This window comes from Argopecten irradians, chromosome 3, assembly GCF_041381155.1.
Source record: "Argopecten irradians isolate NY chromosome 3, Ai_NY, whole genome shotgun sequence".
NCBI lineage: Eukaryota > Metazoa > Mollusca > Bivalvia > Pectinida > Pectinidae > Argopecten > Argopecten irradians.
In genome coordinates this window covers 26,545,512-26,562,197 of record NC_091136.1, presented here as the reverse complement: position 1 = coordinate 26,562,197, position 16,686 = coordinate 26,545,512, and the positions used below count along the sequence as shown (strand labels likewise).

Sequence of the window (16,686 nt, the reverse complement as noted above, 5' to 3'; positions counted from 1 at the left end):
TGTGATTAAGGTAATTAACAGCCAGTCGGATGGGAATAAATTTCAATATGGCTACATAGATGAAGTTACTCCGTTCGTCTGTGGATATTTTACCAACTATTGGCCACAATTTTGGTCCAATATGTCGAGTCATACTGCCAGAACAACAAGATACAGTACAAGAAAGCTTAGGAAACGCCCAGTTGTGAAACAGGCGTCTACGAGACGTCAGAATGATGGTAAGTTTTGTTGAGGTCATTGTGTATAGCAAGTGTAACGTTATCTGCAAACCTATAAATATATTAACATGGCATACACAAAGAGATAAATGTCAGACAGCGCTTTTGGGAAGCCTCGAACTGAATTATGCTGTATACAATTCTGTCGGATTTTATCGCAGTATTTTGATACAGATAACATTCGGAAACGAATAAAATTGGCTCAGAATTTGAGATAACATGTCGAGATTCAATCAAATCGATGGCAACGAGATATCACCATTTTCAATATTTATTCACTCTTCACTTGCTGAGTGCAACGTTTTTGGATGTGTAAAATTCGTTCTTTATTTGATTCCCATGCATGACTATAGCTTAATTGTTGATGTCTGGATATTTCAATGCTATAATAATTCTGACATTGATTAAAAAACGACTGCATTAGATCAATAAATTTCCCCAACCCCTGACTGTCAGGAATGCTTTTTAAGTACTGTAAGCCTAAACGTTAACCAATAGTACTCCTTACAAAGATTATTTTAATTAATTGCAATGCATGTGATACTTCGAAAAAATCCTGAAAGGGAGATGAATATGTGTGTGTTGCTTTGATGATTTATACGTATAAATTATACCTAAAAATTATTAAAGTAATTTCAACTAATTTGTTACAATAATAAAAAGAATACGTCAGGTCTTCTTATAAGGGCGTTCTTATTATTATTTTGGTTTCACCGGGCTGTTGAAAGTGACGATTAGTGAACACTTTTGTTAATAAAACAAAAACATAACACATTAAATTCAGTTTTATCATCTTTGTGTTTGTAAACAAGAATAAAAAAGATCATTGATTTCTTTCTTTTCACATAAATTCATAATCTTGTCAGAAGAATTTTGATATTTTCAAGTTGTAAACATTATCAAGAAGAACAGCCCAATACTAAAACTCAGGTTTAATTATGATGCAGCGCATGATACTTGTTTAATCATACCGGGTACATTAAATTAGAGCATGTTAATTTTCTGAGGTAAAATTCTTCATATCTAGATTTGTTAAATATGAATTGTTTGCTTATAATTTTAATGTTATGATAAGATGTTTGCCAGCCCAAAACCATGATTGAAAAAAACTTGTGATTGTATAGTTGACATATACTATATTTGAAGCAATAGTTGTTGGTATGCCACCCCTTTATACAGCACTGTTTACGCTATTTTTGCCTTTGTTGCTACTCCCTCTTGCTAAGTATATAATGACATACTGTATTCCTGTAATTGAAGCCAGGTTTTTCATATCAGATAAAAGTAGAAATGCAGCGTCAAGATTTAATACCAGCAATATTATTTTATATCTTTAGGCAAATGTTATATGTTTTAATAGTTTACTGTAAAGTAGTGTATGGTTACCTAGAATATTTTATTTCAGGAAACGCCAACACACAGAACACAGACAATGAAGACGACTCAAGCAGTAAGCCATTTCATATGCGATACAACTTGCGGAAACGTCAACCAGAGGGCAGTGCCAGTCCTTATACTGGGGGCCGAAGTCAGAGTCTCTCAGAGTCCTGCGCTCCCACCAAAAGGAGACGTAAATCATCCACAGTGGCTCCATATCTGAAAGGTAAAACATCTTATATGTTGTTAGTGTGATAAAAAAAATTCTTGTTTTTATTATTTTCAGATTATGTTCCACCGCCGACAGAGCATAAATGGTACCCATCATTTAAACAATAACTGATTTATAATCGGGTTTGTATGTGTTGAATTAACACAAAAATGCATAAAAAATAATTTATTTTGCTTTTGGTATATGTGCAACTGCAAGTACTTAATTCCATATACGGCATAGTACGTGCCATGCAATTTTTCGGGACGCAATTAATTATTTTTAATAATTCTATCTTGAATTAAAATTAGAAGCTCAAACTTTTCAATGGTGGTAATGGTGTGAAGTAAGTAACTTTTATAACTGGAGAATAATACTAATTTGTCTGCTCCTGTTTTTGACAGAAAAATTACCATTTGTCAGCAGTGGAGCATCTTTAATCATAAACTTTTCGTGTTAATTTGTCATGTGCGTTTGTTGTTAAGGTTTGTTTGTTTGATAAGGTGTTAATTGTACGTATATAAATGAAGAGAGCCATTATGCGAATATATTTAAGTCCAATATTTTGATACCTTTATCTAAGGATACATTATAAGCTGTTTTTACTTTTAATAGGCTGTCTGGTTGGGGCACACTACCTCCAGCAAGATTTACCAGATGAGGTGCTGCTTAAAATCTTCAGTTACCTGTTGGAATTCGATCTTTGTAGAATTGCATGTGTATGCAAACGATTTCGTATCATAGCCAACGACACAGAACTTTGGTAAGTTGATTTACTCAATTTTGACTCAACACTTTATTTCCTTATCATTTGTTCTGATACAAAGGAGCCATGGCCAAACAGATTGTCTTGAACACATTACACCTAGCCCTATACCTCTGGGTAGAATGTTCAAAACTCATGTTGGGAAATGGCCAGACTAGAGATACATTGTACTAACCATAGTTTGATGGTTTTCCAGGAGCTCTCCGGCTTTCTTCTACCTCCTTAAACCTGGCATGTCCTTAAATGATCCTAGCTGTCAATAAAAGAACAAATAAAAAACAATTTTACACACTCTTTACACAGTGCATTGCTTATATTGTAACGAAGACATCTGATTACATTTTTCATTACTGACTTAATGACATTGTTTAATTTATACTGGAAATAAATCTTTATGTCTTTTTCACTTTTACTTTTTATCAGGAAAGATATATACCAGGATGTGTTCGAGTATGATTTCCCTCTTATGCACCCAGAACCAAGGGTTTTTCGCTTTGTTCAACCACATGAAAATGAATATGAAAATCCATGGAAAGAAAGCTTTAAACATTTGGTAAGTTATAATCATAATAAAATGATATGAACATTGAGGATGTAACCATATAGACAGAATGGCGTGCTGTACAAACTAATATGTAGACACAACATATCTTATATATCTGTAATCTAGAACTGTGAAAAGATCATGTGTGTTTGGATTAAAACTCATATTTCAATAAATTCAATGAATTGTGTGTTTTCTTTAAACAGTATAAAGGAATTCATGTTAGAACTGGTTTCCAAGACATGTACATGGATCACTCACGTGGGAGGAGACTTCGGGGGAGAGATATGACGGTAAGCAGTAGTTTCTGAGCATTGACATTATATATATATACATACCATAATGAGTAATAGACCTGGCTGTGATTTCTCGAAACAAAAGTACATACTTTTTAAGTTTTCTCAGTAATTAATTAATGGAAAAAAATTGAGTTAAGTCATAAATTGACATAAGTCATAAATTTTTATATTATAAGTAAAGTCACATCAGGAGAAAGACTTAAACGTTTGACTTCAGCCTGCACTTTTGTTTTGAGAAATTGGAGCCAGAGTTAGTAAAATTTAATGATTCTGATGATACAAAAAATAAAGGTTCATTCAAACTGAATACAAAACATATAAATTCTTTTGAAATAGTTCATTAAACTTGAAAAGACAGAGATTTTGACCTGCTTATAAATGCAATATTGATTTAAAGTCAGCATATTTTTTGTGTGATTTGCAGTGCTTTGAAACAATAGAGCAGGCGTACAGTTTTGTGGACGCTGAGGAGATTGAGAGTCCATTGATTCTGGTTCATTCTGGACTTTACCAAGGAGAATACCTATTTGTGGATACCAACGTCTCAATCATAGGAGCAGGTAAGCTCACTCTTACTTGTACTAATCAGACGGACATGTACCTGGTATGTTCTAAAGATAGTAGGAGAACCTGAACTTCTATCATCATTTCAATTAATATTATAGATAAAGGATCTTAATTGAGGGTTCATTTGAAACAAGATTTTATCAAACAAGTCTTGAAATTGTAAATTTTGCAAGCATTGGCAAGGAAAAAAATTTCAAGACAAGGAAAATTGCTGCAGGTTTTATAAGACTAGTGGCATATACAAAAATATTACAGGGGAAAATCACTAATATCAGGTCTATTTTGTGATAAAAACAATTACTATTCGGTTCTCTATTTTGATAAAGATCCAGAATTCTTAGTTCTGTAAAGTTGACATTGACCTTATTTTTCAGCACCCGGTAATGTGATAGACCATGTTGTGATTGAGAGAGAAAGTGAGTCAACAGTCATGTTTGTTGAAGGGGCCAAGGAAGCTTATCTGGGATATGTTACATTGCGGGTATGGAACTCTCTTATTTCTAGTGAAACTGAATGTTTTGATTATAACATGTTTTCATGATTTAAATTTTAAAAGTGATATAGTGAATTTGATGTTATAAGTATAAGAATGTATCTTTTCGTCCGCTGCTATTTCAGTTGTTGTTATATGTCAGATTGCTCAATCAAGTAGGACTTTGTTCAGTCAAGAGTGGTGATTAAGAAGTATACAACATGTAGATTAAGTCCATTGGTATTACACTGTATATCTCTTGTTTGTTTCAGTTTTCACCCGACATCACATCTACAGTACCCCACCATAAACACTATGCTTTAGAAGTAACAGAGAACTGCTCCCCTGTGGTAGATCATCTCCGTATCAGAAGTTCATCTGTCGGTAAGGATCACTTGTTGTTTCTCATATATAATATAATCATCTTTAGGTGTATTTTTTTGTTTGATTAATCTGCAGGAAATTAAAGTCTTTTTCCCTTACTATCAATAAGAAAGTTTCATTGTCTGCCAATTTTCAGCCTCTTGGCCATCCTCAGGCATATGGAATAAAAAACTAGCAATAATGTATAAAGCCATTGTGTTACCAATTTTTAGTTGGATCTCAAATATCTCCCTTTGGAAGACAACTGTTTGAAATATATCTTTATTTAGCCTAATTCTGAATTCTTAAATTCCATGCTAGTTTTCCCAGAACTGTTGTAATAGTAGTTTGTTACCGTCCACAGTTGGAGCTGCTGTCTGTGTTTCTGGATCTGGAGCCGACCCGGTCATCAAACACTGCAAAATCAAGGACTGTGAGAATGTTGGCCTGTATGTCACAGACTATGCACAGGTAGGCACACTTAAGTTACTGATAACCTGGCAATTCTCATAGGTTACTTGGCTATTCCATTTTGATATGACCATAAAGAAACTGATACTGCAAACTTAACTTTTAATGCAATCTATGAATACAAAATATGGCTATACTGTGTTTGCATATGACAGTTATCTGCCCTTGTGGGTAGATATTGATTGTAAGATCATGTGTTTCGAGCATAATATCATACTTTTAAGAGAAATGGCTAGATTTTTGCTCACAAAAAATAATGATGTCACAATGGATACCTGCAAGGGAAATTGCTCTGTAATATGCAAAAACAAAATAGCAAGAAGATAATAAAACTCCTTTGTCTGAGATACATTGGGTCTTATGCTATGTAATAGGAATCACCCATAACGAGGACACTTGATGAACCACTCAATCTTGTTATACGTGGAATTTGCTGTTGTATTTATTTCTGAATGTCCTCATGGATTGTATGTATTGTGGCAATTTTCAGGGAAGTTATGAAGACAATGAGATCAGTGGAAATGCCTTGGCTGGAATCTGGGTCAAAAACCATGCAAATCCAATCATGAGGAGAAATCACATACACCATGGACGAGACGTCGGCATTTTTACCTTCGATAATGGGCTGGTATGTTCAGTACCAAGTCACTATTGGTGATTTCATTTCTAGGGCTAGTTATTCAAAAGCTAATGGTCTTCACTGAACACAATCTTTATTTCAAAACCTGTAACATGTTGCTTATATCTCAAAGAGGAAAGAGCAAAGAGACTGTAGATTGCTTTTAAAATTGTATAAAGTATTGATGATTTAGTATCACTAGAAATATCATGATTTCACACTTGTAAAAGTGAATGTAGCTTGTAGATAATTGAATTTTGAACAATTGGATAAGGAATTATTAATGAATTGTGATGTTATGTGATGATATTTTCTCACCTCTAATCTGTACTTTTATATTTTGACATTCCTTACATGTGTACCTTTTCATTTGGCAGGGTTACTTTGAGGCCAATGATATCCACAACAATAGGATTGCTGGTTTTGAGGTAAAGGCTGGTGCTAACCCTACAGTAGTCCGATGTGAAATTCACCATGGCCAGACTGGTGGTGTGTACGTTCACGAAAATGGACGTGGCCAGTTCATAGAAAACAAAATCCACTCAAACAACTTTGCTGGGGTTTGGATTACTTCAAACAGTGACCCTACCATCAGGTATGTACATAATTCTCTGCTTCATTTTCTTGCCTTATTTTAAATTACAGCTCCCTAGAATAGTTTCTGCTTTGAAAGTGTTATTTACCAGCAGAGAATTGATTACAATGTCCTTGAATTTGTTATTTTTAGTGAAGGTTTGACATATCTATTGTTCTTTAGGTAGTACTTTGTGTAGAGGGTTTAAGTCTTGCGTATTGTCCAAGTAGGTGGCTGTGACCTACATTTTAACAATGATCTACAATAAACAAACAAAAACTATTTGTTACGGTATATAATGTCGCTAGAGTTTCAAGGTTTGACTATCAGTTCATCTTGTGTAGTTGATGTGTGTCATATCAAAAGTAGGTAATTATGACAAAATCAAAGATAACATAATAAAAAAACACTTGTCTAGTTTCTGATTTATGTACTCCTACCAGCAAAAGATTTCAATTTGCCTATTAGTCTTGAAGATATGTTTTGTTTGCTCTTTTCAGGAAGAATGAAATCTACAATGGTCATCAAGGAGGGGTGTATATATTTGGTGAAGGACGAGGTTTAATAGAGCACAACAATATCTATGGTAAGTAGTCTCATTTGTCTTCTTTTTCTATGTTACTTAAATTTATGATACATTATATTGTTCAACAGATGATCATTACATATAATAAAAACATAAGCAGGATAACCTAAAGTTACTTTAGTGTTTAAATCAGTACATTTTACCAAGCTTATTATAATGTTATATCACAACTGTTAATAGATGATGATCCGTTACCCAATATTTCTTAACTAAACCTGAATTCATTGTTGCGTTGTTGGTAGGTAATGCCTTAGCTGGTATCCAGATCCGGACCAACAGTAACCCTATAGTGCGACATAACAAGATCCACCACGGTCAACATGGCGGTATTTATGTGGTAAGGTCATACACAAATACAAAAGATAATGCAGGGTTCTTTAGTTATCTGGGCTTCCAGTAAATGTTTTTAGACATTTTACAATTATGAAAAAATAACACACATATTGAAAAATATAATGGTACTTTGAAGTTTTTTCACCTGAAATACTGTGCTATATTATGATTAACGTTTTGTTATACTGCTGTATATCATTATTGTACCCAATCATTGCAAATATTGGCGGTCATCATTTTACTAATCCATTTAAAACAAATTCTGAATGTGTACTGTGCTTATTGTTCATGTTTTATTTTCTTCATAATAATTATGTGAAATTGTTTTACTTTATAATGCTAAAACAATATTATCTTACAAAGAACTCTGATTTGATTTTGTTTTTTTTTTCAGCATGAGAAAGGTCAAGGTCTGATAGAGGAGAATGAGGTGTACTCCAATACACTGGCTGGGGTGTGGATCACCACGGGGAGTACACCTGTACTGAGGAAAAACCGCATCCATAGTGGTAAACAGGTCAGTACAAATAGCAGTAAATAGGTCAGTTCACGTAGTAGTAAAAAGGTCACTTAACCCATAGAGGCAAACAGGTCAGTATAGAAACAACTATTCATACCTATAAGCATGTCTGTCAGTACAAATACAAATAGTGGTAAACGTTGAAGTTCAAGTTTATGTATCATTAAAGTCAGTACAATCAACGACCATGTGCAAAATGGTTTCCTTGTATTTGTTTGTTGACCTAATTCCATACATTTCTTTCTGACAGGTTGGAGTTTATTTTTACGACAATGGACACGGTGTTTTAGAAGACAATGACATCTTTAACCATCTGTATTCAGGAGTTCAGATAAGGTGGGTTACGTTGCCTTATGGACATGGTTGCCTGGTACAGCTTAAAATAATGATTTTACATCTATTTTTGTGGATCTATCAAAAGTCAAATCTAAACAAGCCTGTGGTAACACTCAAAGTTATTCAAGAGAGTATTCAAGTTTAGTTTAGTTAAATGTGTAATGAATTTTAGTTAGAAACCACAATGTACTTGGAATTACATTAGACAATGAATAAGGTTTCAACAGTATTAAAACAAGCTTACAGAATTTTCACAATGAATCCAAGACCCATAGAACCAGAATTATTACTTGTCTGATATAAAACTAGTGTTTCCAACCATCTCCAATCAGGAGTTCTTTATTGTACTTCCTAAGAAACTCTATTAACAATATTACTCTCTTCTTACAGGACAGGAAGTAATCCTTTGATTCGTAAAAACAAGATATGGGGAGGACAAAACGGTGGAATTTTAGTGTATAATAGTGGACTTGGTATGATAGAGTGTAATGAAATATTTGACAATGCTATGGCTGGTGTGTGGATTAAAACAGACAGTAACCCAGTGCTTCGTCACAACAAGATTCACGATGGCCGCGATGGCGGGATCTGTATATTCAATGGAGGCAAAGGTATTATCACAGAAGAGAGATTTGTCATCAGTTTATTAAAGGTTTCTTTTAGGCTGATTCATTGTTATAAAGAAACATAAAAGTATTGTTTTTTTTTAGGGTTTTCAGCTACTTATGACAATTTGGTTCTACAGGTATATGATATGTTGAACTAATTATTTACTGTGTTGATGTAATTTAGGCAAATGTATTATTACAGAGTTATCTACTCTTGCAAGAAGGTATTGATTGTGATCTTGTGTGTTTACAAGCACAATGACATATTTTTTAGAGAAAAACAACATGAGTTTTACTCACAAAACAATTATGTCACAATCTATACCTACCTGCAAGTGCAGATAACTATGTTATATGCAAGAAAAAATATACAAACAAGAAAAAAACATTGTGTGCAGTTTCATTTTTTGTGTTTTGGTTATGATATTTGAATAATAGAATGCTGCATTAATATCAGACTAACTCTGACTGCTTTACATTGTACCTTAACATGTAAGTATTTCTGTGGAGTCATTCTATGTATCACATTTTCCTAGGAATCCTTGAGGAGAACGACATCTTCAGAAATGCCCAGGCTGGTGTACTCATCAGTACAAACAGTCATCCAGTATTACGTAGAAACCGAATATTTGATGGAAATGCTGCGGGTGTTGAAATCACCAATAATGCAACAGCTACACTGGAGGGTAACAAAGTCTTCAATAACAAATTTGGAGGGTTGTGTCTGGCCAGTGGGGTCAACCCTAAACAAAAAGGTACTAGTACAGATTTAATAGGTAGCTGTTGCTGAAGTAGAAAATTCATTGTGAAGATTTTTCTGTTGCTAATAAAGGTAAAAGTAATCTGTAATGGACACAGGAAGAAAACTAATACATTTTAATTGAAATTTCTCAATAAGTTGAAATTTTCATTTTTACAACCATGGAAAAAAAATTATAGTTGATGTTCCTCGCTTCACAAAATGTTTTTGAAAGAAAATGTTCTCCATCAATAATACACCATAGCAATCTCCAGTATGTGAATTTTGTTACAGATAATGTGATCAGCGGTAACCATAATATGGTACAGAGAGCAGTGTCGAGAGGCCAATGTTTATACAAGATCTCCAGTTATACTAGTTTTCCCATGCATGACTTCTACAGGTAAAAAAATACTGCATGTGTGTTTCATGGAAGATGTTGTTTGTGTTGCATGGTAGTTATAGAAAATCTAGTACATTATGTCAACAATTGAAGTAGACATCATTATACGGGAATGTTAAAATACAATCAGTTTACATTCTGTAGTATTCTTTATGAAAATGTTTTTCTGTTATTCTCTGTTGTTGTATTTTCTACAATTATTTGAAATAGAATTCTCATCTTCATGCCAAGTAATTTTAGGAAACTAACTTATTGCATTACCTTGTAAATGTCCTTTTGGCTAGGCGGGAGGTAGGTATTTTAGTAAGTGAAATGATTGGGATCCCAGTTTTATCCGAAGGTATGATTCCGACAGGATCTAATGTATGTAACTGGTGTATCCACTGGTGTTCTCTTCCTCTTCTGATATTTGTAGAGGATGGGAAATCAGGGTCTGAGGTAGGTATTTTGATAACAAAATAGACATTCACATGACATATCATGGCGAAGAGCCAGAAGAGGTGCATTTAAGTGTTGTATTTGACCATAATTAAAAAAGACAATTGACTGAGTATTATGTTGTTACAGGTGCCGGACGTGTAATACAACAGAGCGCAATGCTATTTGTGTGAACTGTATCAAATCCTGCCATGCTGGACATGAGGTAGAGTTTATCCGCCATGATAGGTTTTTCTGTGATTGTGGAGCAGGAACTCTGAACAATCAATGTCAGCTACAGGGAGAGCCGACACAGGACACGGACACGCTATATGATTCTGCTGCACCTATGGAAACGCACACGCTACGAGTCAACTGACCATTGGTCAAACAGTTCACAGGTGACCAAAAGTGTAATCGGATTGGCATTCAGTGTTAGTGAGGAGAAAGACTCTTCAGCTGTTCCTTGTCTAGGTATTATATACCTATTCTATGACACCTGACCACCATCAGGTGATTTGTTGCGTCTGAAGCAATTTCACACCTGTATAAGGTTCATCGCATTTTGATGTGGCTTTCACAAGTTCATCAATGGAGAGGAAAGAATGGAGGCCAACATATTTTTTGGAAACCCAAGATGGTTGATGTACTGTTGATTTAATATATTGATGGCATTTAATGCTGCAGTGCAGATGGTTATTTAGAAATCTCTATTTTAATTACATGTTGGAGCACAAGTAGATCTGATAATGTTGTGAACTTGTGTGGAAGAATGAGAGAGAAGGATGCGTAAGAGAAATAGATGGACGATATGCAAGCAGAGATACTGTGTTGATTTACATAATATAATACTGTGCTATATATAATCTATAGAAATTTTACATGTAGTTGATATGGTAGGTTGCTTCATTCCAACTTGTCCATCAATATCAAAAGCATTGAATGTATTGTCACACAGGTCTGAGTGGCCATTTATTACAGAGCTACATAGTAGCATAATTAATGTTTCAATGAAATGTGAATTTTAAGTGTTTATTGTTTGATTGATGACGGCATATGCTTCATCTGTTAAATCTATAGAATAGGAAAAGTTACAAAATCTATATAAATATATTATATATGAATATATTAATATCCTTTTTATTATTTTTTGCCAAAAAATGATTTTCGTGCAGTAGTTAGTGGAATTAGTGAAATTATTATTTGGTAAGATATATAGTTACTATTGAAATATATAGTACTTGCCAAAGCTTATTTTTACGCAATGAAAAAATCAACATTTATTTATGGGCCAGAATTCATGTATGTGGTGTTTGTCTGGGGCCACAACAGGGCTGATCAGATTGGGGACGTGAAACCAGAGTTATCCTTCCTGTTTTGTGTTTTCATATTTAAGAATTAGGAGTTCTGATACTAGCTATAGATTGATGTCTGTGTCTTGCTTCAATGCTGTTGTATGTGTATATCCAACTACTTTATCAAATGGACTAGTTTGTGATGGTGATACAAGCCTGCCCTTGTACATTTGAGGTGCTGACTACCATCAGTATTAGGTATACCAAGCCTTACTCTAGATATATATTTATTGAATTCTCTATTCAAAACTAAAGCTATCTGGACACTAGGTAATAAGAACAGGTTCTCCTGACTCATTTATACTTAACTATTGTTTGTCGTCCTGTGCACGTCTTGCTGGCATTTTGTTTCCGTCCAGGTGTACACTGCCAAAGGTGGGCGGGACACATTAGAAGCATGCTTTTGTCAGCACCATTATTTCTGAGTAACACTTCAGCATGTAGAAGAAATTATGGTCAGTTTCTTCCTTTTTAGATTCTTATATCCAAATGTTGTCCAAAATTGGCATTATAGATATTTTCCAATTGCATGTTGGCTCCATAATAGTTCTTGTGTGTTTTGAGTCTAGCTAGATGTAAGGAAGTTCCTGCAAGCACATGCACAGAGATATAGATTAGAACTAAAGAATATTGTAAAGGTCAAAGTTGAAATATCATTATTTTCCATTACAAGTCTGTCCGTTTATAACCTTGTGCACATACCATATATTGATCTGCTATCAGCTGTTTTGTGTCTAATTGTGGGATGACAGAAAGGTGGTCCAGTATAGTGTGGTGTCTGGTTTAGGTGATCATGTATAGCTTGTCTATGTCATAACCTTTAAGTGCTATACACAATTCCTGCCCTTCACATACGATTGAATGATTGGAGTACACATGTACGGTAAGACAGATATGCTGTTTTGTCTGTTATTCCTTCGTTACTCATTGCAAATCTTTTACCAAAATGTTTCTTTAGGACGTCAGTAGTCTATATGAAGTGAAAATGTCTGGTATTTAAATTTCATTTTTCAATGATGTTCATCAGGGCCTTATAATTACTGCATGGAAAATTTTTGTAAACACTAAATACAACTTGTTTCCATGTATTGTCTTCCAAAACTGATAGTGCTTCACATGCACTAAAACCTTTCTCATAATTCTTTCACTATATGTAAACCATAGTAGATTTCACTTTACTCAAGATTGGACTATTGCAAAGCCACAATACACATTTAAGTAAACCAAGGGGGGGGGGGGGATCTCTATTACAATTTACAATGTACATGCGAAGCAAGAATATGAACTGATAGTCCACTTAATCCACAATTTAATATTCCAGTTATTGACTCCTTCACCCCTGAAAACACATTTCTGAAGAGTCCACTATGAAAATACATAGGTAAATGAATTAATGTTTACATGAATGTTTACATATATTGGGACCAGGAAAGGTTTTTTTGTAAGAACTAAAGACGATGTTTCTTTTTAATATTAAATGGACTTTGCCTACTTTTCCTTGAATTTCTTGCTGTAACAGTTACGTATATCGTGGCTTTACCAAGTTGCTTTATTTTACCTCCTTTTATTAATTACATTCCGTGAAATCTGGTTTCGATCAATTCAGTTCTAAAGAACTTTTGATAATTTCTAAATTGATATAGTTTAAACTGGTATATATTTCTACTATTTTAAATACAATAAGCCAAATTGTTGTGAATAGAATTTGAATCACTTGCAGTTTTTTTAATATGGTCTATCAGATAAAAACAAATACTTTGCATTTCTAGTTAAGTAGTGTTTAAAACAATGTGTGCAAGGTACAATTTGTTGGAGTGTTTATGTGTTGTGATAGTTTTGTTTTATTTGTTTCTATGGCCGTGTTCGAGAAGCTTTTCTACTGTGGTTCTGTGTTACCCAGAAAACCTCATGTTTGAAGATTTTTATCATTAGATAAATATTTGTTATATGCAATGTGTATAATGTGTTGTTGTTTCTGTCTGTCAGTTACCATGGTAACCTGATAACTAGGTTGTCAACATATCTACCTGTTGTTTTATCAAGTTACATCCATCAATCAGGCTTAGCTTTCATTTTAAGAGTTATTGGTTAGATAAGATTTTATATTCTTATTTCTCTAGTTGACCTTTAATCCTTTAGCTTGATTTTACAGGTTTTAGTTAGATTCCTCTGTCTAATCATATCTGACAAGTTCTAAAATATAAATATCAACCCATTAGATTATCAAATGATTGCTTGTGGATAATTATCGGTTTTCCTTTTATAATTATTAATAATTCAACTTTGATATCAAGAAATGCAGCTGTCACAAGTCTATAATATTTCTCTATTGAAGATAGTGTATTAATCTAGATGAGCTGCAAAGTGGTAAAGGATAAAAGACATGATGGTAATTTGAGAAGCATTATTCTATAACATACTTTCTTTTTTATATTAGACAAATAATATGCTATGTGTACTGGTAGGTTGGCCTTTCAGATCAGCTTTAAACTTGTTGTAGAACACCACTCAAGAAGAGGGAGACATAATTATATTGGTTTTATAAAGTTTTATATACCAGGAATATGTTTTTTAAGCATTCTAACTTGATCGTGTACATAGTCACTAATAGGTGTTTGGCATGTTGTGCTGTTGTTATGTTACTACAGGAACTTTGTCCTTTATTTGAATTTCTGTGATGAGGGAGGGACATTGTTTATGTGATTGTGTTAACATTTTACTATGTAGTACATCAGCTTGTGTTTCTGTCATGGCTCCTTATATGTTAGGAGCCAGAATCCTTTAGCAACATGACTTAGATGTTTTGTTAAATCTGTGTGTGATACGTTGAGTTGTTATTTTTTCCCCCAAACAACATCTAACTCTGAATGATTACCCTCTACTGGGTAATGCCCAGCATCATCAGTCGTCTATATTATTATGTTGTAAGTGTTTTTTACCCCTATGTCGCCCAGCCCTTATAAGACCCCATTTGTTAACCTTATCTGTAGAATGTTGTTATTTCTATCTTGTATATGTCGTACATGTAGCAAATCAATTTCTTTTTTAAATTATCTACAAATTATTAACACAAGTGGTTCATACTTGAAAAGTCAAAATTGCTATGTTGTTCATGATTGGGTGAGTGATGGATGGAGTCCAGAGGCTGCGACCAGTACAAAGTACTAGTCTCGAGACCTCCCTGGCGCTGGTGTCAGTAGCTTTTAGTTGATGTCTCCAATTATTGTTTACAATATTTTTTTAATGCAAGCAAAAGTGATTTAAATGTTTTCTGATTAAGTGTGACAAACTGAGGTGCTCTTCAACTTTAAATACCGGTAGTCACCGCAATGAAATCCAAATCTCATGCCTACAGGTTTTAAGCGAGGTATATAACATACACAGAAAATAGATATGGTATCTGTTCTTTTCTTTTTGTTAGTATGGGTTTTGCCTAGGGTTTTGGTCCAGCATTTATTTATAACACTTGTTATGTTGTTAGGGTCATAATTAGTCCAGCATTTATATACTTGTATAATATTGTGATGAGTTTTTGAAGTTATTCATTACTGAATACATTTGTAACTTGGCTCCACTAAAATCAATGAAGTCTCCGTTACTTTATTGTGAGTTTAAAATTTGAGAACTTTTGCACATTAGTGTTATCTGCTCCAAGAAAAATATGATATTACACTTGCAAACATGCTGTACCTACTCACAGGAGCAGATAATCTATGCAAGAAACAAGCATTTGCCCAAGAAAAGGGAGTAATTTGAAGATAAATATGGGGAAAGTTGATCTAGTTTATGGTATAAGAACTGTCATTGACATGATTGTTCTGTCTTTGTAGTCAGATTAACTTAAGTTATTTAGTTATTTTTCATTAGTAATATTTTGGGCTTCTGTTTGTCACACTTAATTAATGAGCGGTTGAATATGGTGTACATCTTTGTGTATAAGAACATCTTCTTGCAGTACATTACATAAGTCATCATTTGTATATCATACATTGTCACCAGTGTGAATGTCTTGTTTTATTTTGATACAATTCTATTATATCAAGATAAATGGTGTTTCTTGTTATTTATTTGGAAACCAATGTATAGGTGCTAAAAAATGCATCATATTTATATCATCAGAAACGGAAATCATAAGCCAGACTACAGTTTTAATATTCCTTTAGCGGCATTGACAGAATCATTATTCACATGTAGATCTGTTTCTCAATCAGTCTGATCTTACCATTTAGAATATAGAAGGCAATATCAGCATTTCAACACGTTCTGCAGGATTTATCTGGGACCAAAGAAATCCAATATTATATTGACCTTGAAAAATGTCTGATGGGCAATAACCTTAGACATGACAAGGTTTCAAAAGCGTCTCGTGCTAACTCTGAATTGTTGGAGCAGGGACTAAGAACTATCAAATGAATGTGTCCTGAGTAGTATTTATAATTGTTACTGAAGGAATGACAGACTACAACAAAAGATAAAATTGAATATCAAACCATCTGATAATGAAAAGACTATCTATGAACGGTGCTGAATCTGATCCGCCCCTCTGCCCTTGTTTAGGGACCATATTATGGGATAAATTCACGTACTACATCATACCCAATAGCGATTGTGTGGTTTCTATTAGTGATGGAATGACGTCAAAAGATGATATGTCATGCTGACCTCATTACAACGGGAAGATTACAAAGAATAACATTCCATCACCACTGGAGATACTAGTCCCGCACAAATGATATCTAGTCTACGTTTCCAGTATCATGTCTTACGTGAAATAGTCCCATTTGAAACTTTCACGTTAGATTAAAGAAAAAATAATTTTTCGCATGGAAGTTCCTGTATAAAATCTCTAGAATTTGGTTCAGTTATTTTGGATTAATAAAATGTAATATATCCAAATTAAAATATACA

At 33.8% G+C, this 16,686-nt stretch overlaps 1 protein-coding gene across 1 annotated transcript; it reads left to right on the top strand.

Moving 5' to 3' along the window:
• Positions 1 to 7: 7 nt before the first annotated feature.
• Positions 8 to 15,826, top strand: LOC138318014 (F-box only protein 11-like). Its single transcript, XM_069260037.1, has 19 exons — positions 8 to 218; positions 1,624 to 1,821; positions 2,422 to 2,569; positions 2,996 to 3,125; positions 3,323 to 3,409; positions 3,840 to 3,975; positions 4,357 to 4,463; positions 4,727 to 4,838; positions 5,182 to 5,288; positions 5,779 to 5,916; positions 6,285 to 6,502; positions 6,982 to 7,067; positions 7,310 to 7,404; positions 7,795 to 7,917; positions 8,171 to 8,256; positions 8,647 to 8,867; positions 9,401 to 9,619; positions 9,898 to 10,006; positions 10,574 to 15,826. The coding sequence occupies exons 1-19, from the start codon at positions 122 to 124 to the stop codon at positions 10,800 to 10,802; spliced, it is 2,646 nt and encodes an 881-aa protein (XP_069116138.1). The 5' UTR covers positions 8 to 121; the 3' UTR covers positions 10,803 to 15,826.
• The last annotated feature ends 860 nt before the right edge of the window (positions 15,827 to 16,686 follow it).

Coding starts and splice junctions, on each gene's coding strand:
- LOC138318014 (XM_069260037.1), top strand. CDS start 122: ATGTCGAGTCATACTGCCAGAACAACAAGATACAGTACAAGAAAGCTT. Junction 1,822..2,421: donor AGTGGCTCCATATCTGAAAG/GTAAAACATCTT, acceptor TACTTTTAATAG/GCTGTCTGGTTGGGGCACAC. Junction 8,868..9,400: donor TATATTCAATGGAGGCAAAG/GTATTATCACAG, acceptor ACATTTTCCTAG/GAATCCTTGAGGAGAACGAC.